The 26411-nt window shown below is 39.5% G+C and overlaps 1 protein-coding gene across 3 annotated transcripts in view; it reads right to left on the bottom strand.

The window, feature by feature from the left end:
- Positions 1–26411, bottom strand: part of LOC148374606 (phosphatase and actin regulator 1) — a 77090-nt gene that overhangs the window by 27817 nt on the left and 22862 nt on the right. For 2 of the 3 annotated variants that reach the window (XM_088338607.1, XM_088338615.1), the window contains exons 2-6: positions 13837–14001; positions 5958–6038; positions 4439–4642; positions 3501–3846; positions 1463–1650 (exon numbers count right to left, since the gene is read on the bottom strand). In XM_088338607.1, the coding sequence (XP_088194733.1) occupies positions 1463–1650; positions 3501–3846; positions 4439–4642; positions 5958–6038; positions 13837–14001 (984 nt within the window). Of the gene's footprint in view, positions 1–1462; positions 1651–3500; positions 3847–4438; positions 4643–5957; positions 6039–13836; positions 14002–23353; positions 23793–26411 lie in introns of those variants that run through there. The other variant, XM_088338599.1, reaches the window with a different exon arrangement.

Genomic DNA, 26411 nt, shown 5'->3' with positions numbered 1-26411 from the left:
CAATATAGTTGATAGCCTAGGCATAGCAGTAAGCCAGACCCGGGACCCTGATATTGCGTTCTCTCTTGAGGAAGACTCCGTGGATATTTATCACATCCGGGAATCAACTAAGTACCTGCTGGTGATCATTATTTCTTTGCACTCTGACTTTCCTCACAGTCCGATTTAATCGATAAATTCGTTTTTAATGTAACAGGCTGCTAAAATGCTAGCTGTAGTTGTGCGCAGTTTGTTTTCAATGGGTAGCAGGAGCACACGGATGTTTGACTGACAGCATACACAAGTCTATGACAGTCATGCGCACACACTGCCTGCATCCTACTTGCTTCTGATTGGCAAACGCACTTAAAATCCAAACTGTGAAGATTCTGGTTGACCAAACACAAACGTGGAACTATAAATTATTGGAAAAATAAACGCAGCGTCTTGTGATTATACCATTGCAGTGCGTCACATCGCAATAGTGATTGGGGCTGCACAAAAAAAAAATATTTAATATATGAACATTCACATAGCTAATATGCAAAGTTTGAGTTTATCAGGGTTAGTTTGGCGATTCGAAAACAGAACACAGTCAGCTAAAAATTATGTGCAATATTATTTAAATGTGCCCTGAGGTATTCCTTGGGGGAACGCTGCACTGGAAGAGTGTTGTAGATGACTGATTGGAGCAGTACTTCAAAACTTCTTCCTGCGGCTGTCTGCTGCCACCTTAATCAGTAAGAATAAGCCTCATTAGGTCCCTTTCTTCACATGGTTAGTCTGTTACCATCATGTTTTTATTATTTATTTACCTTCCCCTGTTTTGTGTATGTCTGTGTATTGGGTGTTCCAGGATGTTAGGTAAGGAGAAAGGGAGGGATTTTTCTTATTGTCCATAGAATGTTTTTACACAGCACACAGTTGCATTTCGGTGTCTGGAAACATGCTATACAAAGGTGTGTTTTTTGGTTTTTCAAGAGCAAAAGAACTTTCATGTTGAGGGTAACATTTGAAGCTGTGTCTTATATGTTAATAAAAATTGGTAGTGTTGATAATTTTGGCAGAATGTAAGCATTCTTTAGGGATGCTAGAGCACCCCCAAAAACAGGCTGGTTATGCCCATGGCTAAAACTTCACTGCAGATTGAAAGCTAACACTATTGGGGATTGTATCATCGTAATACACGATCAAAGTTATCAAATGTCTACATTTTCCAGTGCCTTTCAACAGATTATTATTAATGATTATCCCAGGCGTGCAAAAGCTTCAATAAAACAACAACCATTTTTAAATCAGTTTGAATGTTAACTAGACATAAACAGCTTGCAAAAACATTTTTTGACTGTTGTAAACCCCATTTATAAGCCCCACAATCCAGGATTCTTCCAATTGTGCAGTCAAATTCCATCCTTTAATTCAAATCAATTGCTATTACTGCTAATATTAGAAGAAACTAAAGTGTGATGCTTTTCTAACTAACTTGTGAATATGGAATCATCGTCTTCTTCATCGTCATCTACGTCATCTTCGTCCTTGTACATGCTAGGCAGATCCTCGTAATCTGACTCGCTGGGCATATTTTCCTTGTTGTCTTCATAGTTGATGATCACTGACGGCACTTTTCTTCGGTCCTTAGAAGCGCACTGACTGTTGCCGTGCAACAAAGAGCTAAAAGAGAAGACAAACAGCAATGCTTGAATTGCATTTTTCCCCCCACAACAAGGTCTCCATGCATATATTTAGTGGGAAAGCAGATTATTACTGATTTATCAAATCAACAAATTGTTTCATTCCCACCAGTTTCTTGAGCTGACCCTGCACGGCATAAGCAGTTTAAGCTTTTAGAGTAAATACCAAGAAGTGCCATGACCATTCACAACCTTCTAGCCTGCTTAAAAAGCTTTTGGCAAGAATAGGACGACAGCATGGGAGCTTATGTAAGATCCAATCAGATCCCATGTCCCTTTTCTACAAACAGGAAGATAGTAAGGTGATCTTGTAAAGGAGCAGCTGATCGTGTAATGTCAGGCCGATTTTGCTGCCGTGGGCGCCTACGCTCCACAGAGTAATGCTCACACAAACACAAAGTTGAGTTCGGATGAATTAGGCTACATTCCACTGAGTTCCGTTGCAGTCTTGATTTTGGAACAGTAAGACCATGATAGGGTGGATTCAAAATTAGCAGGCTCCCTAGGATACACGCACAAGTAAACACCTAATATCAGCATGAGTTTAGATTATTAAAATTTACTCATTCTTTGATTAGACACTATTAGAATAAAAAATAAACAAACCTAGATTAACATTCCACTACGTGAAAATTTATATCCTCTGATAACAATGAAGACAGGTCTATGCAAGCCGATAAAAAGCAAATACAGTTTAATGGATGGATCATTCATTTACAGTGAATCTGATACAGAATCAGACTTATTAGTCAAAACTGTTTTGGTCATACGGAAAAACACACAAGGAAAATGTCTTTGCCGTCACAACTCATCTATAGAAATAATATCGATGATTACCGAGGGGAAACAGAACTATTACATTATAGAATTGATCATCAGCTATTTCATCCATCCACCAATCCATGATCTGCACCGCTTATCCACAGTAGGAACTCAGGTGCTGGAGCCCATTCCAGCTATCTTTGGGCAGTGGGCAGTGGACACCCTGAACTGGCTGCCAGCCAGTCGCAAGGCACACAGGGACAGACAACTCACTCTATCATTCACACCTAGGGACAGTTTGCACCGGCCAATTAACCTGACATGCTTGTTTTTGGAATGTGTGAGGAAACCAAAGTGCCTAGAGGAAACCCCCGCAGGCACGGGGTGGTTGCTGTATCTGGACTTGAACCCTGAACCTCTGCACCATTGGGCTGCGCGCTGACCACCCATCTGCCGTGACGAAATCAGCTATTTCAATAATCGATTTATCTTTTGCATGTGATATGGTAAATTATCAACATGTTAGCTTCTCACCAGTAAATATCGAGCAAATGCTATTGTCCACGATTGAAGACTTTTTAAAACTTAGTTGAATTATTAGAAAAAAAAACATTTTGCTGACGACAGAAAAAAATTCTTGATACTTTGGTGAATGGTATCATATCAATACAAATGTTATGAGGTGTTATTTCATCATCATTTTTATACCATTATTATTGTTATTATTATTTATAAATTAATAAAAATCTTAAATGTAAAAAAGTAAAGTTCATGTTTTTAAAAAAAACAACATTTTATGGGGAATTTGTCAAAAGTAGTTATTTTGGACATAAATGTTTCAGCCCAAAGCTGAATATACTGTTTTAGAGTAAAGGCTTTGATTTATCCAAAAATTATAAACCAAAACTGAACAGTTTGATTTTTTGTGTGTGTGTGTGTAAATTTAGTCAAGTGTGAGTATGTGACTAAAAATTGAACCTCAAAGCAAAACACATGAGAATAATTGCCCAATGCTGATCCATAATTCACCGATTTTAATATTGATCTCTATGTCTGGTGTTAACTTACTTCTCAAACCTCTGCATGGACAGTGCCAGGGTTTTGTTAAGCTCCTCAATGATGCGGCTGGGTGCATGCAAGCTTCCGTACTGCAGCTGTAGAGGATGGCCGTGGTTCTGGTGCAGGGCTGAGAGTGAGGCGAGCTGCGAGGGCAATAGCATCCCATGGCGGCCTGGCATCACCTGGGTGGGGCCGCATTTTTGGGACAGAGCGCTGAGAGGGTTTGGGGACGGGGACGGAGACGTGGTGCAGTCAAGTCCCCCCGGAGGCACACAAATCATGACTTTCTTGGGTGGGAGGGGTGGCGAGTGCTTTGGACCTGGCATGCAGGATAACTTCATTGGCTGGCAGGAATCTTGAGAAGAGGACAAAAATCCACATTTTAGTTTTTGCTTCCATGCATTGCACTTGCCTCTGTTCAAATAGACAAACAAAGCTCCTGGAGCTCAGACACACAGTGATGGAATTAGGTCAGCCTATAATTCTACTTCGCGCTGACTGACGGATTGACAATGATTGCCAGGACTGACCGCAGCAGAGTCGAATGAAAATACAGGAAGTTCTCCATTTATATATAGTTTTTTTCCTATGCTGCCCATGTAAATGTTGAATTTTGCAGCAAAATATTTTCAAAAAACGACAATTAGACAAGTTATTATTGAATTCCGGCTCTTTCCAGGAAGCGGCATTTTTGGCTCAGCTCACTACAACAACCTCACCCAAGGAGACTGGGTAATGCCGGGCCATTCTGCTTGTACTATTATAATGGATGTAGCACGTGCTTTGTAAGTTGTTATGTCGTAGGTCAATCAAGTAAATCGTAAATGAAGGACTCCCTGTAATTACACTTGATCTTGGCTCTCAAATACAGAACAGTACAAGAACATGAAATTATACTCAGTGCTAAATTTTAAAGCCAATAGAATAAAACAAATGTATTAGCTGACCTGTGCTATAATTTGGGATGCGAGCAAAAGGCTTGGGAGGGAGCGCTGGCGGCTGCTTGTGGTACAGTGCGGACGTAGCAAGGTTGTCCTTATTATCGCCTGGGTATGTTACAGATTTCTTGGGTGCTAAGAGCAATGATGACTTCACAGAGGGCTCCTGAGTGCTGACACCACTGTCCATCGAAGAACGAAAATCACCTGTTGCTGAGCAGAGAGAAAGTGGAGGGAGGGGACAAGTCACTTGCTGAAATGAAAAAAAAAAAAAAACAAGGGTTCCATTCTCATTAAATCTACTTACAAATTCCCAGGACCTTTTTTATGGAAGACCTTTTTTAATTGAAGGTGGGGTACGTTGTTTGATGTGTCCTCCAAAAAGTTGAAAGTTAAATATTTTCTCCATTGAATACGTTAAAAATGCCCACCTGAGTTCAAAGAGCCTTATGTTTTATTTTCCACAGCGCCTGTCTGCTTATTTCTAACCTGGAGGGTAGGGGGGGGGGGGCTGATTAGTGACACCATGCACGTCCACGCAGGGGTTTTATTTTGTTTATATTTGTTGGCGTAGCATTAATATGGTAAGGGGAAGAAAATGCCTGCTTCAAGTAGAGTTCAAATACCAACTCAAAATGTATACGAGTACTTGCAAGCGTATCGTCAACGAGTTTACTGAGGCTGCAATAATGCCACAAGCCAGGAGTTAGCAACAGCGAGTAAAAAGGTTTGACTATACTGTAGGCCAGACTTTGGTCATACGCATCAAACACGTTCATTATGTACCAAAAAAAATAAAAATCAACCATTTCACCAGATGATGGCAGTAGCCCTTTGGGTACCTTGCTCTTGGCTTTCTGTGAGAATTGTCGCCCGACCCGTTTTATGGTGACTGTAAATAAAAAAGGACAGTTTACTTTTAGGGCCGCTGATTGTAGGACAATTGGAAATTGGTTAATTTTTTTATTAGACATGAAGACTACAAAAAAGCTCACTGGAAACGAACACTGTAAAAAAGGGAAGCAACTGGAAGCTGTTTTAACAGCCCAGCAGTGCATTTTCACGAGACCCTGGGAGTCAAATGTAACCCTTACAAAGGCGAGCTTCAAGGTTGTGATGCTGATCACTAAGTTCTGCAAACCTTTCACAGTAGTTGCCTTATTTAAAGACTGTTCAAAGAATGCCAGGTTAAATAGTCTGCTCTCACACAATTTCAGCTTACCAGATCTGGCCTGCTTTCTGAAAGTTTGGACAGCCCCCCTGCTGTATACTGTTTAAGGCGCATCCAATTGAGAACAAAAGCAGTTGTAAAAAAATCACCTCAAAAAAATTTAAATGAAACACTCAGTCGATACACTGTGTAAGACCCAAGGACACCAGGCGCTTAAGAGACGGCTGATTAATGAAGAGATGAAGCACGAAAAGAGAAGCAGTCAGTTGCTGTAAAAAAATTAATCTTTACAGGCATAATTTGAGGGTGAAAAGGTTCTGTGCTATTATAATAAATATATGGTATGCAGCAGCTTACCTTTTTCAAAGATCTCCTTTAGTACTCCCCTCTTGATCAGTTCGTCTCGACTCTGCCTCACGGACATCGACCGCTCCAGTGCTGGGAATGCAGTAAAAAGAATATTCATTCAACTGTCCATTTCCTGTGACTTCACATAAAACTTTGGTTGGGGTGCATTGCAGCCTAAATTGGAAGAGGGACCATTCAAGGCTTAAAATGATTGGCATCTAATGTTCTGACTCAGTGACCTAATTTGGAAAGCAAGTTTCTCATTTTGGAAGGAAAGTTGATTTTTTTAAAGGTTAATCCTAAAGATAGTTTCAATTAGGGCTGGAACAACAGATTATTTTGTGAATTAATTAATCTGTGGGTTAATAGAATAAACTAAAAGAATACGAACAGGAACTCAGATCTGGTCAATTGCCTGGACAAAGCATCGACAGAGTATCAGATGGAAATCAGCACAGAGAAAACAAAGGTAATGACCAACAATCCACCAAGTACCACCACAAACAACACCATCCAGCACTGAGAGCTAGAACCTGTCACCAAATTTAAACATCAGAAGAGGGGTCAGAAAAAGTAATCATTGCCAGGATAACTTAAACCACAGCCGCACTTGCCAGACTTAAACCCATCTGGAAGGACAAGAATATAGCAGTCAAATCAAAGATCAGACCCTTGCAATTGCTGCTTACTTCCATCTTCCTCTACGCTTGCGAGACTTGGACTCTCACAAGAAAACTGGAAAAGAAAATCCAGCCCTTGGAGATGTGATGCAACAGAAAACATCTAGGCATGTGACAAACGAAACTGTGCGCAACATCATCAGAGGGCACATTGGACCCTATAAAGAACTGTTGTCAACTGTGTGCAGACGCGAACTTCAGTAGTATGGTCACGACACAACATCATCAAGACTGACCAAGATAATTCTCCAGGGCACATTCCAAGGGGGCAGGAGGAGAGGAGGACTTACCTTCCACATCTGTTATCCATCATCTCTACACCGCTGCCAAATACTCTTGCATTCACCACTCTCACCACACCATCCATGCACACATTAAACAGCCATGGTGACATCACACACCCCCAAAAGATGCATGCAAATAAATATCTGCATCATTTCTTTTGTCTTAATCAAAACGGGACAACTAAATTATGCCCCTGCCTGCCTTGCCTAAGGAAAGCCTGCAAGAGTAGATTGATTGACAGCACAGGTAATGATGGGGCTCATCCAGCATAACTTTAAATTGGTGTTTAAGGAGCTAAATCAATTTGGTGCCAAGCACACGTGCACATCGAATAGCTAAGCAACATATTGGAATGCACAAAAAAAAAATCTGCCCTCAAACAGGATTTTACCATTCTGTGCAAATGCCTATATTGGAAATTCCACTGAATTGGTGCCACTTGGGTCTCCGGTCAGTTTCGAAAAAAAAAAGAAGCAATTTAATAAGTAACACAGGTGCAATTTTTTTGTGTACCGTGTATCATGGCAAAATTTTGTGCATTTGTAGATTTATCTTGTATTCATTCTATTTATCCAAAAACACACGTGTCTCATAACATAGACCAAACGACGTGCATGAAACAATTCAGAGTTGAGATAATTGAATTTTGTGTTGTTCCATAATAAGTTACAAATTGTACAAAACTTTGAAATAATTTTGGCAATTTCAAAAAAATATATGTTTTTTTTTTATTATTCAAATAAAAATATTCATCAAAATACTTTATGAAGGAATGCATATACATGTCTTCATGTGGATTTCTACATTCATTTGAAAATATTGGAAAGTTTTTTTCTACACATGCATTTTTTTTCCGGATTGGGACTTAGTATCAGCAGATACCAAAAATGAAATGTATGATCAGGACATCCCTAGTGGAATTTGAGCTCGTTCAACACTTTTGTATCCCGAGAGGTACATATATATAGCTCGAATCCACCCAACTTGAAAGTGATTAGTTTAACGATAATTCCTCACATTGTCAAACAGGGGAACGTAATCAAGCAATACAGCATCCCGAGCACTTTTTTCACCTATAATGTTAAACAGTAGTGGAAAAGTAGGGGAAGCCTGCAAAAAAAAAAGTCATCACCAGATGCACATTGTTGGCATAAACGTTGGGATTATAGTTCATTTTTCATCCCATATGAAAAGTAATTACGCAAACTGGCAAAGCTTTATGTGACATAACGGCTAGGCGACAGGATGTGCACAGTTATGCAATGCCATTAAGTCAAAAGCCTAATGAGGATGTCTGAGATTTGATAGTTTATTTTTTTCTTAATTTTTTTAAATTGGTGATTAAATTTGTCCTGCATTTGGCTACCCAGAGTTCCTCAGCCAAAAATAAATCCATCTATGGAGGCTTACCATGGATTTCATAAGAATCCCTGAGGATCACAAAAAGACATTCTTTGCAAATAAGGTTATACTGTAAAAATATAGCAATAAATTGCCACAAGTCGCACATCATTACAAAATTATTCACACAAAGCATTTCTCCGCACTGCAGATTACTTTGAGGCGTTTTGTTAACTTCTACTGTGGAAGGTGATTGAAACAAATAACAAATACAAATAAACTAAATAGCAACACGTGGTTTTGGAGTTGGTTCCAGAGGCTTTTGGGGCCATTATTTTACACCAGTGGTTTATATCTTACCTATTTTGTTAATTTGATGATGTAATATGTCACCTATTATTATTGACATGAGCAACACAGGATTGCCTTACTGTGATTAAATGACGTTTCTCACATGAGCACACGTGCCTTTGTATGATAGGGCTTATTCTTTTATTCTATTAATCCTGTGCATTATTTCTGTTATGCAACAAGTCAGTTATAACCTATAATTGACATGGAATTACCCAACAATAGCGCTCATGCATTGCAGAAATTTATCCTTACTTTCTGGATTTTTATAGCTGTGCTTAGGGTTGGGCGAAATGACAATATTAGAATGTAAAGAAAAAGTCCCAAGCATTTTTTTTACTTCTGTTTCTAAGGACATTTAAACTGAAAAAATGGAAAGCAGAGAATAGTAGCCAATCACAAAGGAAAGTGAAACCAGCCCATAAATCACGGAGCACAGGCTGGTCTTTGGTTCTTCAGAAGGCCGAGACTCCATGCGGCCACAAACGAGAGAAGGCCGAGACACCTATAGTCCTCAAAGGTAAACCAAGAAAAAAATTTCACAGCATTTGTTCATGATGCTGGGGCAACTGATATGTCATGTCTGACACCCTATGAAAATACTTCCTGATCATTTAAATGAGTGAATCGTCTCGACCACTGGTTCATGGATCCGTAATTTCATTATTGCTACGGAATTTCTTTCCCCGTTCCTGTTTTCTAAGACTGCTAGGGCTTGTGTCAAAATTCCTTTTTTTATTTTGTGTGATTCAATTTTCCTAGTCATGTAGTTTGTTAGCATCAAACACGTTCATTATTTATTTGTCATTTTTCTACTCTTTTCCTTCAGGACAGATTAATCATTCTCCATATCAATGAACTGAAAAATCAATTATTTAAATCTGAAATTAAAATATGTTTAGAGTATTGCTTCCTTCATGATAAATGCTCGAGATTATACGAGGCTATGTCAAATTTATTCGGGTGGAAAACCATGAGCACTACCTGCTGGCCGAATCAGTAACTACCGAATTAGATTCTAAATTAAATAAATATTAATTAATGCAACAACTTTACACCAGTTTATTACTTATTTATTTTTGCAGACACCTGATGTGAAAACCCTTTTACTAAATTCTACTGCTTTGGGTTGGTTGTTATTCTCGCAGATGTACCATTTGTCACGTTTTCCCTTTAAATTCATTAGCAGGCTATAGTTCCAAAGCTATTGGTATTTTGCACTCCTTTGAGGGCTCCTGCAGACACCAGATCATTTTCCATGATCAAACATTTTTGAAAAAGCGACAGGAAAGGCACTTGGGAGCTCCAAAAAGCAGCCTGTTGCTGATCCCTGAGGTAGGGTTACTGATATTTTAGGTAACACAAAAAATGAGTATTTGATATTACTTGAATTATATATATATTCTTACTTTCCTTTGACATTTTAAAAAAAATTAAAGCCCCCCCAAAATTATATTATAATCATAATATTTTTTACTGGGCAGTGTGTTTGAAAATTAAATGAATAAAGTTCACTTTAGCTAAAAAAAAAATGTTGAAAAACACTAGTCAGCAAAACCAATGCTGTTTTATCCAAACTTTCCGTCAGTCATCAGCCTGAATTCAACGCACGCTTTTGCTGACTGAGCCACTGGAAGTGATTTTGCCAGCTACAGACCCAGTTCTCAAGCAGACCACTGTCTCAGATTTATTTTAAATCACAAGCTAATATCAATGTACATTCCACAACATCCAAAACCACAGCCGAAATGACTAGAATTTCAGTGGTAAACAAGCACAGTCCTTAAAATACCAGTGTGCTCTTATTTATAAATTGAGTAAAGCTGAAGACAACTGAGGTGCTTAACATCCATCAGCGTCAGCACAAAATGTATGTGCAAATAGAATTTTGCTAATCAGGAAAAGGCCTTAAAATAAAGTTCTATTTTAAGATACCCCAGCGTTGAGTTGGAGGGGGTCTGAGTAGCCACTCAATCCGCAGCGCAAGATGAGAGGATTATGAACTCATCAGAGACTCCGCTCAGGGCATATTAAATCGGACTGGCATATCTGAGCGCTGCCTGTATTGATCCAAGAATGCTTCATTTCCACTGCTAAGAGACCCAGATAGTCGGAACACAACCCACCGAACCCCAGAAGCTTAACATAGACATTTTTTCTGCTTTTATTGCTCCAGAGGAAATCCTCTAAGCTTGAAAAAGAGCTTATTAAAACTTTCATGGGGACTTATCAACGAGAAGCTTGGGCATTAATGCAAAAACATCAAAGGTTTGGCTAAAACTCAATGAGATTGACGCAATGCCCGTCTCAGCATTGGCACGTGGAAAATGTGCCACTTTCCATTTAAACCCAATCAATAGTTTAAAAGGTCCTTTTGAGTCGATACTGCTCACTAAATGAGGTAGGTAGAAATGTTCTGCTCTCAATACGCCTGCTTTTCTGGCAAGATCATAAATCATTAATATATCGTTTATTACATTTGTTATCTTTTAATCACGCACGGCGGCGCAGTGGTTAGCGCATGTGCGGCACAGTTCATATCTTGGGAACCTCCTGCGTGGGTTCAAATCCAGCTCCAGACTTCCTGTGCGGAGTTTGTATGTTCTCCCCGTGCTTGCGTGGGTTTCCTCCGGGCACTCCGGTTTCCTCCCACATTCCAAAGACATGCATTTCAGGTGGATTGGCCAGTCCAAATTGTCCATAGGTGTGAATGAGCGAGCGAGTTGTCTGTCCCTGTGTGCCCTGCGATTGGCTGGCAACCAGTTCAGGGTGTCCCCTGCCCACTGCCCGATGATTGCTGGGATGGGCTCCAGCACCCCTGCGACCCTACTGAGGATAAGTGGTGTAGCTAATGAGATGGGAATGAGATCTTTTAATCATTTTTATCTTTTTAAATTTTATCTTTGCCTTGAGAAAGAAGCCCTCTAATTTTGTTGAACGATTGTATAATAATTATAAAGAACATTCATTCAAGATTTTAAATACCATGTGGTTTCAAATCAAAATGCAGTTAATGAAATATAATTGTACAATTATCAAGAAGGATCGTTTCATTTCTCTAGATCCAAAACCCTCCCAATCATAGCGGCAAACATCGAGCTCAAAACAATGACGTCAGGGCACCATACAACGCTCATAGCACTTAACGGCATTTGCTGAAAGTAGTATAACGTCATTCATCTCCTGGGGGCATATTTTCTTGTTTGAAAGGGGATTACAAAGTGAGGTCATGTAGATAGTTAACACATCCCAAGGATAGAGTATAGGTTTGTGTTTATAAAGTAAACCATTTCTGCCCTATTTATCTTTCATCTGTTTCATGCGCTCCGTACAATTTGATGCGACAGTGTGGACCACATCCTTCAAGCTGGATGTGGACTAAATAAAAAAAATGGACCAAACGTTTCACCCCAAAGGTCACTTCTGTTAAGTGTGCATGAAATCTACTCCGACGTGGAATCAAAACAATAGCAGCAAGTGAATAATTTCAAATGTGACCTTTATCAAGCTTAAAAAGGGAAATTAAAAGAGCTGCTTGTTCAATGGAGCTTAGGCAAGGTTAACAATGCAGGGCTTAATGCTCAATTTCGAATTTTGGGAGGAATCCGATGTTTACGTGAGATTGTTTACATTTCCAACTAAAGGTGAATTGTATGCAACTTGATCTTCCTGTGTAAAAGTCAGAAGTGTCCCGCAAACGCAAAAGAGGACACGGGACGTCAGACGCAATCCGCTCATGTTTGCCAAAGTACTCATGGATGTTAACGGCGAAGCGTTGTACCGCCCAAATATAAATTAAATCAAAACCTCACTTTCCCCCGATATAATGTTCTTCGTGTGGTGTGATCGGAATGTAAATATTTTAAACTACCACTAGAGCAGGGGTAGGGAACCTATGGCTCGGGAGCCATATATGGCTCTTTTCATGAGTACATATGGCTCTGAAATAAAATGTAACTACTGCACATCTTTCTGTGGCGTTCCAAAGTCAAGTGATTATATCCCGATTTTGGTCCAGATGAAGCCGAAGCAACTTAATGCAGAGGTTTGATAAGAAACCATTTAAACTGATAAATAAAAACGCTGGCAAACGACTTTGATTGGGTGAGCAGTACAAGTGGGCGGATCCCTGCACACAGCACAAGGCACTTGCTTCTCTCTCGCTCTGCAGTCTACACCGAAAGTGAATACGACGATATGCTTATCGTTTGCAGTAATTTGTGACATTTTTACAAAAGAACTTTGCATGCACATTGTTTTGAAACCCTTATTAAGGACAAATTTAATGGAAAAAAATTGCCTCAACACTCTTAACTGAAGGTGGAAGACAAATTGTAAATGGCATATTTACATTAATTTGGGACACAGGATTTGGCATTATTATCATTTCATACATTTGATTAAATCATCATATGACACACAGTGAAATATAATGTGCTGAAGAATTAGCTTTTGTCTAGAGAGCGTGTTTGGCAGTTTTTTCAATTTTGTCTGAAAATATATGATGTGGCTCTCTCAATTTCTATTTAAAACATTTTTTTGCTTTTATGGCTCTTTGGGTCAAAAAAGTTGCTGACCCCTGCACTAGGGGATTCTATCGCTTCAAGAATAAACCCGAGCAACATGTTGTGAATCCAGTTGCACACGATGGAATGTTGGCTGTTCCGCGAATTACAAAATAAACCATTTTTCATCTTCGATGAATTTTTGAATTCACGACACTCTGTGACGTCTGCCACCTATTGATGACGTGCAGGTCGCATAAATGACCATTCAAACTGAAGTCAGATTCCAAAAGATCAGATATTTATCAGATTTATGATAACTTTCGGAAGTGGCCTTAACTTGGTGATAAAATAACTGGATATGTTCCGTTCAGACGCACTTGAACAGATCAGATACAGGTCGCATCCATGCAAAAAGTAAAAATCTGATTTCCGGGCAGTGTTAGTATTAGAAGATAAAAATAAATACAAAAAAATAATGGACACCAAGAGCATGAGTAAATGCCTCCCCCATTTAGACGCCTCTTTTTGACATGTATGTGGCAAAACCCTCAATAGACAATGAGCAATTACCCTTTGTCATCTCGAATATGGACAACCGTTCCATTGTTGAGAAAAACAGTAAAATATCAATTGCGTCAGTCAGTCTGGGAGATTTATTTTGATTTTAAAAGTATACCCCTCCCAAGACAAGGCTCAAACTAAGCATGGGCTGACGAAACATACCGGCTGAAGCCTGCTTGAACGTGTCACTCTTTTTCTTCCTCCATTTCCAGGGCTTGAGGAGGCGTCCTAGCGTGGCGAGCCGGCTCCGACATCGGATGGGGGGAGTGTGGGCGCCGGACACGAAGGACTCGGATCGCATTACAGCCAACCTCTCAACCTCCTCGCCTGCGAGGGAAGCAGAATAAACAGAAGTTTAGTCGAGGCTGCTCAATATGACAATATTGTGGAATTGGTGCCAAAAAAGAGCAACCAATGAATACAGCATGCAAGCTCACTTAGGTCCAAGGAACATTTATCTGGGTTGAGTCTTTTATAGAATGCTCAAGTAGTTGAACGAGTATGAAAAAAAATAGTCCTACATCCACTACTCCAACTATTATAAAATGAAAAATATATACATATTTTCACCGTTTGTTGCCACAAAATTAAAAAATGTCAGTTGTAATACAGTACATACCCTTAAAATAAAGAGAAGAAATAGGGGTAAGTAATGTATGGCTCATGACCCAGATATGGCTCTTTTCAGGAAAACGTCTGGCTCAGAATAAAAATAAGGGCCGTAGTAATCTCGTTTATGACTTTTCACTTTGAGTGTATGCAGAGCCTAGGCAAGTTAGACACCTGTTCAGTCCAAAATAGGGAAAAGTTTCAACTAAGATTACATGGTTTTACACCAACAGAACCTATTTTGGGAGTATGTTTCTAAGAAATCCTTTATATGGAAGCTCATTAAAAGATCTATGTTGCCCATCCAAACACTTTGTGATGAAAACCCCACAAAACAAACAGTGAACACTTGAAAATGCCAGCCAAGCACCCAGACCAATATGATTGGGTGAACGGTAGGTAGGGGTTGGCGGATATCTGCACACATAGCTCACAGCCCTAAATACATTTGGATTCATATTCGTATTTTGTGACGCTTATACTTGCACCTCTTTTTAAAGCATCTGTTACGACAAAAATGAAAATTAATATGAGCGTCAACGATCTAAAGTAACTGCGGGAGAGAAAACTTTTAAGTGGTATATTTGTTGCTATAGGACACAGGCTCTGGCCTTATCATTTTTTTCATACAGGACTGTCTCAGAAAATTAGAATATTGTGATAAAGTTCTTTATTTTCTGTAATGCAATTAAAAAAACAAAAATGTCATACATTCTGGATTCATTACACATCAACTGAACTATTTCAAGCCTTTTATTATTTTATTATTGCTGAATTTGGCTTACAGCTGAAAAAAACTCAAAAATCCTATCTCAAAATATTAGAATACTTCCTCAGACCAAGTAAAAAAATAATTTTATAACAGCAAAACTAAATCAAACATTTGAAAATGTCCATTGATGCACTCAGTACTTGGTTGGGAATCCTTTTGCACGGATTACTGCATCAATCCGGCGTGGCATGGAGGCAATCAGCCTGTGGCATTGCTGAGGTGTTATTGATGCCCATGATGCTTCTATAGCGGCCTTCAGCTCATTTGCATTTGTAGGTCTGGTGTCTTTCATCTTCTTCTTAACTATACCCCACAAATTCTCAATGGGGTGCAGGTCAGGGGAATTAGCAGGCCAATCAAGGACAGTGATGCCATGGTCAGTGCACCAATTACTGGTGGTTTTGGCACTGTGGGCAGGTGCCAGATCATGCTGGAAAATGAAATCCTCATCTCCATAGAGCTTTTCAGCAGATGGAAGCATGTAGTGCTCTAAAATCTCTTGGTACACAGTTGCATTTACTCTGGACTTGATGAAACACAGTGGACCAACACCAGCAGCTGACATGGCTCCCCAAACCATTGCTGACTGTGGGAACTTCACACTGGATTTCAAGCAACTTGGATTTTGCTCCTCTCCAGCCTTTCTCCAGACTCTGGCGCCTTGACTTCCAAATGAAATGCAAAACTTGCTTTCGTCTGAAAAGAGGACTTTGGACCACTCTGCAACTGTCCAGTGCTTCTTCTCCATAGCCCAAGTCAGACGCTTCTTCCGTTGTCTTGAGTTCAGAAGTGGCTTGACCATGGGAATACGGCTATTGTAGCCCATTTCCCGGACACGTCTGTGAACTGTGGCTTTTGATACCTGGACTCCAGCTTCAGCCCACTGTCTTTGAAGCTCCCCCAAATTCTGGAAGCGGTTCTTCTTCACAATTTTGTTAAGGCTGCGGTCATCTCTCTAGGTTGTGCAGCGTTTCCGGCCACATTTTTCCCTTCCAACAGACTTTTTGTGGATATGCTTTGAAACTGCACTCTGTGAGCAGCCTGCTCTTTGAGAAATTTCTTTTTGTGTCTTACCCTCCTGATGGAGGGTATAAATGATGGTCCTCTGGACAGCAGTCAGATCAGCAGTCTTCCCCATACTTGTGATTTAGTTTACTGAACCAAGCTGAGTGTTAAGGCTCAGGAAACCCTCGCAAGGTGTTTCGAGTTAATTAGATGATTCAGGTGATTAGTTGAATAGCCTACTTGTATACTTTTTCATGATATTCTAATATTTTGAGATAGGATTTTTGAGTTCTTAAGCTGTAAGCCAAATTCAGCAATATTAAAATAATAAAAGCCTTGAAATAGTTCAGTTGATGTGTAATGAATCCAGAATGTATGAAATTTTCTTTTTTTTAATTGCATTACAGAAAATAAAGAACTTTAACACAATATTCTAATTTTCTGAGACAGTCCTGTAGATTATATCAAATCATTGAACATCACACAGTGAAATAATATGTGCTGAAGAATTATCTCTTGCCTAAAGACCAGATTTGGTGGTTTTGTTCAATTTTGTCCAAAAATATATGGTCTGGCTCTTATAGAAAAATAGATCAAAATATTGCTGTCGTTGCTGTTTGATCCAAAATGGTTTCCTACGTCTGGGACAAACAAAGAAATTAATTTATTTAATTAAAAAAAATATCGGAAAAATAATTTTTAAAAAAAAATCTCATTTTCAAGCCAGTGGTTATTGTTTTGATTACCAGTATGCCAGCCACACTCAAAACGTGAAAAAAAAGGATCCGCTGCAAGTGTTTTACATAAATTTGCTTAAAGTCTTAGCAAGCTAAACAACGCATAATCAGGGGAAAGGTTTGCTAAAATGTATTCAATATTTCAAAAGACAACACTTTTTAGGGTGCCATGTTTTTGGTTTTACATAAGAAATTGTGTTTTTACAATACCTCTAGTCACAGCAAAGTTGTGGAAGCATTATAAGAGTAAACAAACAACTCATGCTTTAAAGTGGTTACTGGCTAGTGCTAGGCTTTAGTTTATTTTGGTTTGAAATTTATGAATGACTGAAGTAGATCAAATGTTTACTGATGCTTTACTCATCATAAACTCTTTAACATGTATTCAGAGAACACAAATACTTTGAAAAAAATAAAGCAATGATGTAATTGTTTTACAATAGGATCATGGTCTCCTAACCAATAGCAACAATGACATTGCACTAAACATTTCCAAATATGTTTTTGTACATAGTGCAGTAACAGAAAATACTATGATAGAAAAAATGTGATTTTTGGACTGCAGCCTGAAGCAACAGTTGATCAACACTCATTACAGGTTCAAAGACGACCATGTGACTACTCCTTGGCTTCTTCCCGTGAAGGGATTAGATAGATAGATAGATAGATAGATACTTTATTCATCCCCGAAGGGAAATTCACTTTTACTACGGATTAATAAAAAAAAAAATACCCCAGAACCTGTCAATGATGTACAATGTACATGGTTTGGCGACATGTTCAGAATGCACATTAAGTCAGCTGAGATAATAAAAAAAGTAAATTGCAGTCGCTGTGAATGCGGTTTTCGCCTTAGCAATGTTAGTAACGGCCAATGTGGTGGAGAGCACCAATGCTGTCACATTTAAAACTGCTCAATAGCTACCTAGCTGAAGCAAATAAACTAGCAAACACATTAGTTGTCACACGCGGTCTGTGTTATAGCTTACGCAACACGGCACGCTGCTAGCTAGCTCCGTTTAGCAATGGTGACAAGTGCAAATTTAATTCTTGCAATCATGGTGTCACGAATGTTGATTCAGTATGCTCACATATAGGGGGGGCAACAACAAATCCTCAAAAAACATAAAAACACATACATCCATTGATTAATAATCAGGCGAGGCAAGGCAAGTTTATTTGTATAGGACAATTCATACACAAGGCAATTCAAAGTGCTTTACAGAAATGGCAGACAGGTTAAAAACACAATAAAAGACATTGAAAATTTAAAATGTGGTTTTTAAAATTCGTTAAAACCACAGATAAAACATAATAAAATCAATGAATTAAAATAAGGTAAAAGTGAAGAGTGCAGATAGAACCCTTTCAGTTGTATGCACAGTTGAACAGAGCTGTTTCCAGCCTGGACTTAAACATTGTCAGAGTAGACGCCTGTCTGACATCATCAGGAAGACTATTCCAGAGTTTAGCTGCATGGAACTGAAACGCAGCTTCACCCTGTTTAGTCCTGGCTCTGAGCACCAGCAGAAGGCCTGTCCCTGAGGTTCTCAGGGTCCGAGATGGTTCATATGGGACCAACATGTCACAGATGTACTTTGGTGCTAGACCATGAAGAGACTTGTACACCAGCAGAGCTGTTTTAAAGTCTAATCACTGAGCGACAGGAAGCCAGAGCAGAGACTTGAGCACAGGACTAATATGGTCGTACTTCCTGGTTCTAGTCAGGACCCAAGCAGCAGCGTTCTGGATGTTCTGCAGCTGTCTTACAGCTCGTTTAGAAAGTCCAGTCAGAAGGCCGTTACAGTAGTCTAACCTGCTAGAGATATTAAGATAATAGTTAGAATATACTAGGTATTAGAATCTCAGCTTTTTGACTATAAATGTTTGCCAGTTTCTTATTTCTTTCAATAAACTGTGTTGAACAAATATCCAACTGAATAACTTTAGGGCGGAATAAACAACGACAGCTCTGCTAATTCCTGAGTCCCAACATGCCTGTGAATCAAAACCGCTGATAAGATTGAGATAGAGTCTGAGATGTTTGTGGTGAAGAAATAGCCTAAAAAGTGTAGTTAGCTTGTTTTAGGGAACAACGTTCAGGTGAAGACTGTTGTATTAGCTCTTATCATAACATTACTTTGTCAATCAAACATGTTTGTAAAGCATTGAGAGAGAGCATGAAAAAAAAGCTAAAGTGGAAGGCTGAGTGTTAAGAAGTCACCATAAAATGAGTTCTTCGATCTGGCTCTTAAACAGAAGTGCCCTCACTTTTCAATATGCAAGCTCCGTTGAAATTTCGACGCACTTTTTGCTTTAAGTTATTTAAGTCATGTTGGTTGTATGGATATTTTGTTGTTTGTTTTATTTATGGGAAAGTTTTTAGGTTTTTATCTACCTTCATGTCAGTTTCCGGTAAACCTAATTTTATTTTCTGCACCGTTAGTTTTTGGTTTAAGTGAAAGATTAGTCATGTTAGTTGGGTTGAAATTCTAATTAATTCATTGTAAAAGGTTCCATAAAGCTATTAAAGTTTTGTCGGTTTCGGATCAGAGGATGGTGTAATTGTATCGTGTGCACTTCTCTAACCCTGTAATGTAATATGTGCCTTGACTCAATTGAATTCATAAGAAATATTATTATAGGGTTTCTTTGAGAACAAAAAAAAAAATCAAATTTTTGGCCTATTTTCAGAAACAGTATGGACCAAGGTACTATTGTCCAATACTATATTAAATTATTGTAATGTATTACATTTTAAGGATTGAAATGAAAATATGTTGTTTTTCTGCTTAATCGCTTAAATCAAGAAAAATTATTCAATACAAATATAAACGATTATTAAAATAATTTTAGCAGCGCTAGTGACTGACAGACATGTCGTGTGGTACGCCATTGATTAACGACAAAGTCCTTGACTTTTACACAAGCCTATTTTTAATATACCAAGTTTGTCCTCAATAACAAATGGCTTCCAGCAAAAAGTCTGCAGAAGCAAATTTCAAGAAAGAGCAAGCAAATAGATCACTGTATACAACCACGAAAAATTATACTTCTCATCAACAGTGGGGCTTCAGGGCCATATGAAACGTTCTCCCATAGAAAATGGAAAGTGGTGACATGACTGGCAAGCTTGAGCAATGTGTGAAATTAGTTTGGTGTCTCGGAATTACGTCACAGTGGTGTTAGCTACCAGAAACGTATTGGTTCAGAGGCTAGTTATACACATATAGGCCAGTTATATGCAGAACAAGACCGCCTAATGCTGTACAAAGGCGCTTACAGCCCATTTGACTGGTCTGTTGCCTTTCGGCCAGCACTGTGGGAATGAAAGGCCACTGTCCCAGCGCTTGATAAATAACAACCCCATCATCAAAATGCTTCGAATGAAACAAGAAGGAAGTCATTCAGGCTTTGGAAAATCCAGCCTTTAACAAATGTCAAATCAATACACAGAAAGGATTTGAGCAAATAATAAGACTACCCACTAGTTCCTTGTTTGGCAGTTAATCATCAAAAATGTGTAGCTGAAAGAAAATGTAAAAAGAAACCTGAAGAAGACCAAATTAATAGTAGATAAATCAGCTCTGAACAATATTTTTTTATACAAGCACTACACCGGTTTTGGTGAGGTTATCACAGGACGAAGACAAGAAAATGGATGATTTTCTTTGTGTTTTGACATAGGTGAATATTTGTCTAACGTCTGTAAGAGCACACATCCTAAACCGAGGGCCAAAATTTGTATATTATATACTCTGATTGAATTAGATCGTTTGTAAGAAAATTGTTAAGACTCAATGAAATGTTTTGGGATGTGATATCATGTCAATAATAGGTCCAATCATTTTTTATGTTAGGGGTCTTCAATCATTTTCTAGCAGAGAGCTACTTTTTGTTATTAGTTAGTGCAAAGGGCACCCAGTTTGATATGCATTTCTAAAATAACAACTTATCATGTCATTAGCAGGTAGTTGCCTTGCATGGCTGACGCTGCTATTGTTAGTGTGTAAAGAAGGAAAAAGTGTGAAGCCTATTGTAAAGCGCTTGAGGAGGTCTTCATTGACTTGAAAAGCGCTATATAAATGCAGACCATTTGACCATTTACTACATTGTTACCGTGTTATTACCAGAGTAATATTTGGAAGCAGGATTAAATCGACTCAGTCAACCACTGAAAATATATTTACACTAGAAAATAACAATAACGCAAGCACTAGTAAGGTATTTTCAGAACAGGTCCGTGGGAACCTAAGCTGTCCTTAGGGGGCACACTGGTGCCCGCAGGGACCACATTGGATACTCGGGTTCTATGTCATTATGAATGAAAAACAAGAGCCAAAACATATGCCCAAGTGATGACTAAATTTCACACACAAAAAAGGATAACAATCTTTCTTTGGGTTGACTTTCTATTAAAAGGACATTGTGTATCATTTAGCGCATCCTAGTGGCAAAAATTTGAATTACAGTATGAACAAAGAACATGAACTATCACAAGCATATTCAAAAAAATATCCGTAGATCAAGACATGAAATTATTTAACATGAGACTCACCTTTAAGAGTACCCCCAAATATCAAAAATCTTGTGAAGGGCTGGGTAAAAACAAGACAAATTGTGCTAATTTAGATACTTTGAGTTTTTGTAGTTTGTGTTCTTTCTTGTGCTTGGTAGCACTTGCCTGACATAATAATGGGACAATTAGAGCTGGAATATTACCGTGCCCCTTTTCAGGAATTGTACGAAATTTGGAACTCTTTCACTCACTGCCACCATCTCCTAGGTTGTGTCATCATTGGCGCTCCTTATGTTGTGCGTCAAGTATGTGCATGTCTTAACAAGCTCCAATAAACCTTTCTTTTTTTTATCTTTCTTGTGGTTCGGGTTGGCATTTGGATTGTACTTGAAGAACGCTTAATCTTACTTTCACCATTTACATGCTACAGAAAGTAATATAAAAAAAAACATGAGCTTGACATTACTCTCCAGCACTTCCCATTCCTCCTACCTAATGTTTTCCTCCCTGGATGTTTTTGCTCAAATTAAAAACAACTAAAGCAGAAGATTGCAGATGAAAATCAACCACCAGGAAGTTGTGCATTGCTAACACATACTTAATAGAGAAGATATTTAACTTTCAAATTTAAGGACAACTCAAATGATTAACTCCACTTGTAAGAAAACACCATCAAAAAATTAAGATGCTGAAATGTGAACAAAAACCTGCAGCTTAGTTGCAGAGTTTGCTCTCCATATGCTGAGCTAAAAATAACGATCTTGCAAAACAAATTAAGTTCAAATTAAATTTTTGAAACTATGGTTCACATACCTGACAACCTCCACGGCTCCATGCCCTTACAAACTGTCATATTTTCCCTTACAAAATACAAAATAAACTTACACCATATTTATTTTTCAAACGTGTTTATTTATGTAGTTTAACATGTTACATTGTACATGTTTCGTTATATCATATATATTGTTAATTGACATTTTGTTGTGAGATCCTGAGTTGCTCGACATGAATGAGGTTTATTATAAAAAAAGTTCAAAAATTAAGTAGCTTGGATGTTCACTGAAGGAAAAAATACATACAAATATAATTAAGTAGAATAATTCATTTTCTGCATTAAATTATTGTTGGTAATATACTGATTAAAGGGATAACCACAAACCTGTCTTTTTTCATTTTCTCCCTTTATACTTCCTATTTTATTAACTTCTTTATACAACAATAATGATTCGTAATGTAATAGATCAAAGCAAGAGAGCCGTTTGAGAGCCGGCTCTCTTAAATGAGTTGAGCTGAAAAAGCCGGTCGTCTAAAAAAAGAGACGGACTTCCTTTCACTACATCAAACCGCTCGCTTTGTTTGCAACGAAAATAAAACGATACAGAGATGGAGGTTACCGCGGCGTACTCGTTTGATTTGATTGATTTGCCGTTTCGTGATAGTCTGTGTATACCGGATGGTACCCATAATTGAGAAATTTGCCTTTTTCCGTACAGATTTTCTTGTACATCGTACACGTCTAAAATGCAAAATAAACGTACTTTGTACGGCAAAAAACGTAGAGGTTGACAGGTATAGGTTCATAAAAAAATACAATCATGATTGATTCCACTTATTCCAAAAGAGAATGAAATGCCACTGGTTCAAAGGAATGCGATTTAGAAAGGCTTATTAGGTCAACAACACCAAACAATGACAAAAATGTCAATTAAAAATATTTGCATTCCAAGATGGCTGAAAGATGATCCCACCTGGAAGGAAACAAAATGCTAGGCTTGGAATCAATACCAGTCTCCCTATTTCAATCAATAAATCACTGCTGTTGTCGTATTTGTTGTATCTAATACCATGCAATTAGTCGTCTTTATAGGAAAAATGCAGTTGCCTGAACACATGGCGCACAACTTAAACACGAACACCACCGTACGGGGTCCATCCCGTATCAATGCGCTGTATGGTACTCCCTTGGGTACACACACCCCACCGGATAGACCCAATCAAACAAACCCACTCACTCATTCGCCCACAAAGCTCACTCACCGTCCTTCGTGTCGTTGCCGCGGCTGCAGTTGCTACAAATGTGCTTAATTTCCTTGCCAATGTGACAATGAATGGCGAAGGGCGTGTTGTTATTGTTGTTGTTGTGTGCGTCTTCTCCGTGCTGCTTTTTTCCACCCAGGGACAAGATTCTGGACAGGCTGAAGGCGTTTTTCTTGGGCTTCTCCGCCGCCGGGGGAGCGGGCGCTGCGCCGTGCCGAGCGAGCCACCAACAGTTTCCGTGCATGGCGGGGGCGGGCACGGGCGCGGGCTCCACGCTCGGGTAGTGAGCCGCCGTAAACATCGGTGTCCGGATCTCGCTGGAGAAACGTGAGAGTGACTTGACGGGCGGTGATGCAGAGCTGCAGTCTGCGCTAGTCGATGGAGGCTAATCCACCGCCGGGAGCGAGAGCGGCACGGCTCGCCGATTGGCTGAGACCTGCGCGCAGGCGAGTTTATTAGGCCTGGTCACGTGACAACCGAGCGCTCGGCTAATATACGGTCGCAATTTGTAGTCCATCGTTCTGTTTGGACAAAAACAAATACCCGTCAACCTCGACAGTTCCATGCCCTTACAAACTGTCATATTTTCCCTTACAACATACAGAATAATCTTACACCATATTTTTTTTTTCAAACGTGTCTATTTAGGTAGTTTAACATGTTATATTGTACATGTGTTCCGTTATATCATATATATCAGGGGTGGCGAACTAGTTTGACACAAAAAGCCTAATTTTATAACTGTGAGAGTCAAAGAGCCACACCACACTCTGACCTGCCATGACAGACACACACTCCTCTCCCTACAATACAACAAGTATTGTTCTTGTGTTGATTACAAGGAAAGTGTCCACCCTCAAAACACAAAAAAAAAAAACTAAAAATGAAACAAGGTAAAGTGCCACAGTGCATAGAAAATATGAGGAGCTCTAGAGCCACATGTTCGCCACCCCTGATATATATTGTTAATTAACATTTTGTTGTGAGATACTGAGCTTCTCGACATGAATGAGGTTTATTATAAAAAAAGTTAAAAAATGAAGTAGCCTGGACGTTCAATGTAGAAGGAAAAAAAATACATGCAAATATAATTAAGTAGAATAATACATTTTCTTATTCAAATTATCAATTTTCTGCATGATGTTAAATTATTGTTGGTAATATACTGATTAAAGGGATACCCACAAATCTGTCTTTTTTCATTTTCTCCTTTAATACTTCCTTTTTTTCTTAACTTCTTTATACAACATCATAATTCGTAATATAATGCATCAAAGCAAGTGAGCCGTTTGAGAGCCGGCGCTCTTTAATGAGTTGAGCCGAAAAGCCGGTGCTCTATAAAGAGACAGACTTCCTTTCACTACACAACTACCACTTGAAGTCGGATGTTTTTTTAAGACCACGTTCGCTTCGTTTGCAATGAAAAAAAACATACCGAGATAGAGGCTACTGCGGCGAACTCATTTGACTTGATTGATTTGCCGTTTCGTGATAGTCGTTGTATACCGGATAGTACCCATAATTGACAAATTTGCGTTTTTCCGTACAGATTTTCTTGTACCTCGTACATGTCTTAAAATGCATAATAAACATACTTTGCACGGCAAAAACGTACAGGTTGACAGGTATGAAAACAGGCCAAAAAATGTGTGACGCGAGTAACATATATTGGATTTGTTTACTTTTGTGAGACAATGTATTCTTTTAAAGGTAATCTGAAATTCTTAAATATGCAAAATGTTAGGATATAGTACTTGGTTTTTGCACGGCATCTATACATCGTTAATCAGTATATTCCAATAATTTTCTGAGACCTTTTAAAGACAGTATGTGTCTTTGACTTCATCGGAGGAATAGTGCACCTTAGTGTTAATTAGTCAAAGAGGTTACAAGTGTTTAAGCAAACAAATCGAAATACAGGATGGTAGTCCTGCTGGGCATTTCTGCCTGACGCGCCTCCTCTGGCGCCTTTGGAATGCTCGTGTGCCCTGAACACTCAGGCCTGACTGGGTCATCAGCTGGGCAATTGATGTTTCGCTTCTTTATCCCCAGGACATCTCCCGGTGGCGGAGCAATGGCTGGGAAATCTCCCTGCCAACCCCACTGATGCCCTCGCTGTTGCTTGAAGGCCCCCAGCTCCTGTCATTTCGCCGCAGCCACAGCCAGAAGCTGCTCTTTTCCGCCTCTTCTGACTGCTCTTTAGTTGCTCTCCGGTTGTCAGCTCCCGTGCTTCCAAGGTCTCTGTGCAGGTGGGAGGTTGAGGAGCCCACAAAACCCCTGCACCCCACCTCCACTGGGCATACTGTAGTTTTCCAGCCCGCCTCCCTGCACTCGGCTGCCAGGTCTTCGTACTTCACCCGTTTCCTCTCATATGCTGCCTCTCTTCCCTCCTCCCAAGGGACAGTGAGCTCAACCAGGAGGACCGCCTTGCTGGCTACAAGCCACAGCACAATGTCTGGCCGCAATGTTGTTTCGGAGATCTCCCTGGGGAACTGCAACTGCCTTTTGAGGTCAACTTTCATTCTCCATTCACTGGCGGGCGAGGGGAGCCTTCCAGAGTGTAACGGGCGAGGGGCATTGGTGTTTTTGCGAACATCGTTGCCAGCCCTTGCAAACTGAGGCACATTGATGGAGAAGCTGGCCGACTGTTTGCTTCCTGTCTGCAAAGTTCGACTCTCCCTGCCGCCACCTGTAGCGGCCTTGGGAAAGTGCCATCTTGCAGCTTGAGAAGATATGCTGAAGGCTCACATTGATGTTACTACAGAGGGGGCAGATCACATCAGTGCCAACCACAGATGTAGATTTTGGGGGCATGCTAGTGTGTTGTCGGTTGCCCGGATCAGAAAGCTGAGCCTGGCTTGAGGGATCTTCCACAGGTCGTGCCACGACAAAGGCCTGTCCATGACCCCTTCCAATGTTGTCCAGATGCCCAGTCTGCTCTGTGAAACAGCTTTGATGGTATGGCGTTCCTGCTCTGACCTTATCACTTCCGTCACCACCATCTCTTTCTTCTCCCGCCTGGAAGCCTTTGACCAGAAGAGGGGCACGTCGCTCCAAC

This window comes from Urocampus carinirostris, chromosome 1, assembly GCF_059441175.1.
Source record: "Urocampus carinirostris isolate Australia breed hairy pipefish chromosome 1, RoL_Ucar_1.0, whole genome shotgun sequence".
In the NCBI taxonomy this organism is placed as follows: Eukaryota; Metazoa; Chordata; class Actinopteri; order Syngnathiformes; family Syngnathidae; genus Urocampus; species Urocampus carinirostris.
The sequence above is the reverse complement of the archived record's forward strand: the minus strand, read 5'-3'. Positions and strand labels throughout refer to the sequence as shown.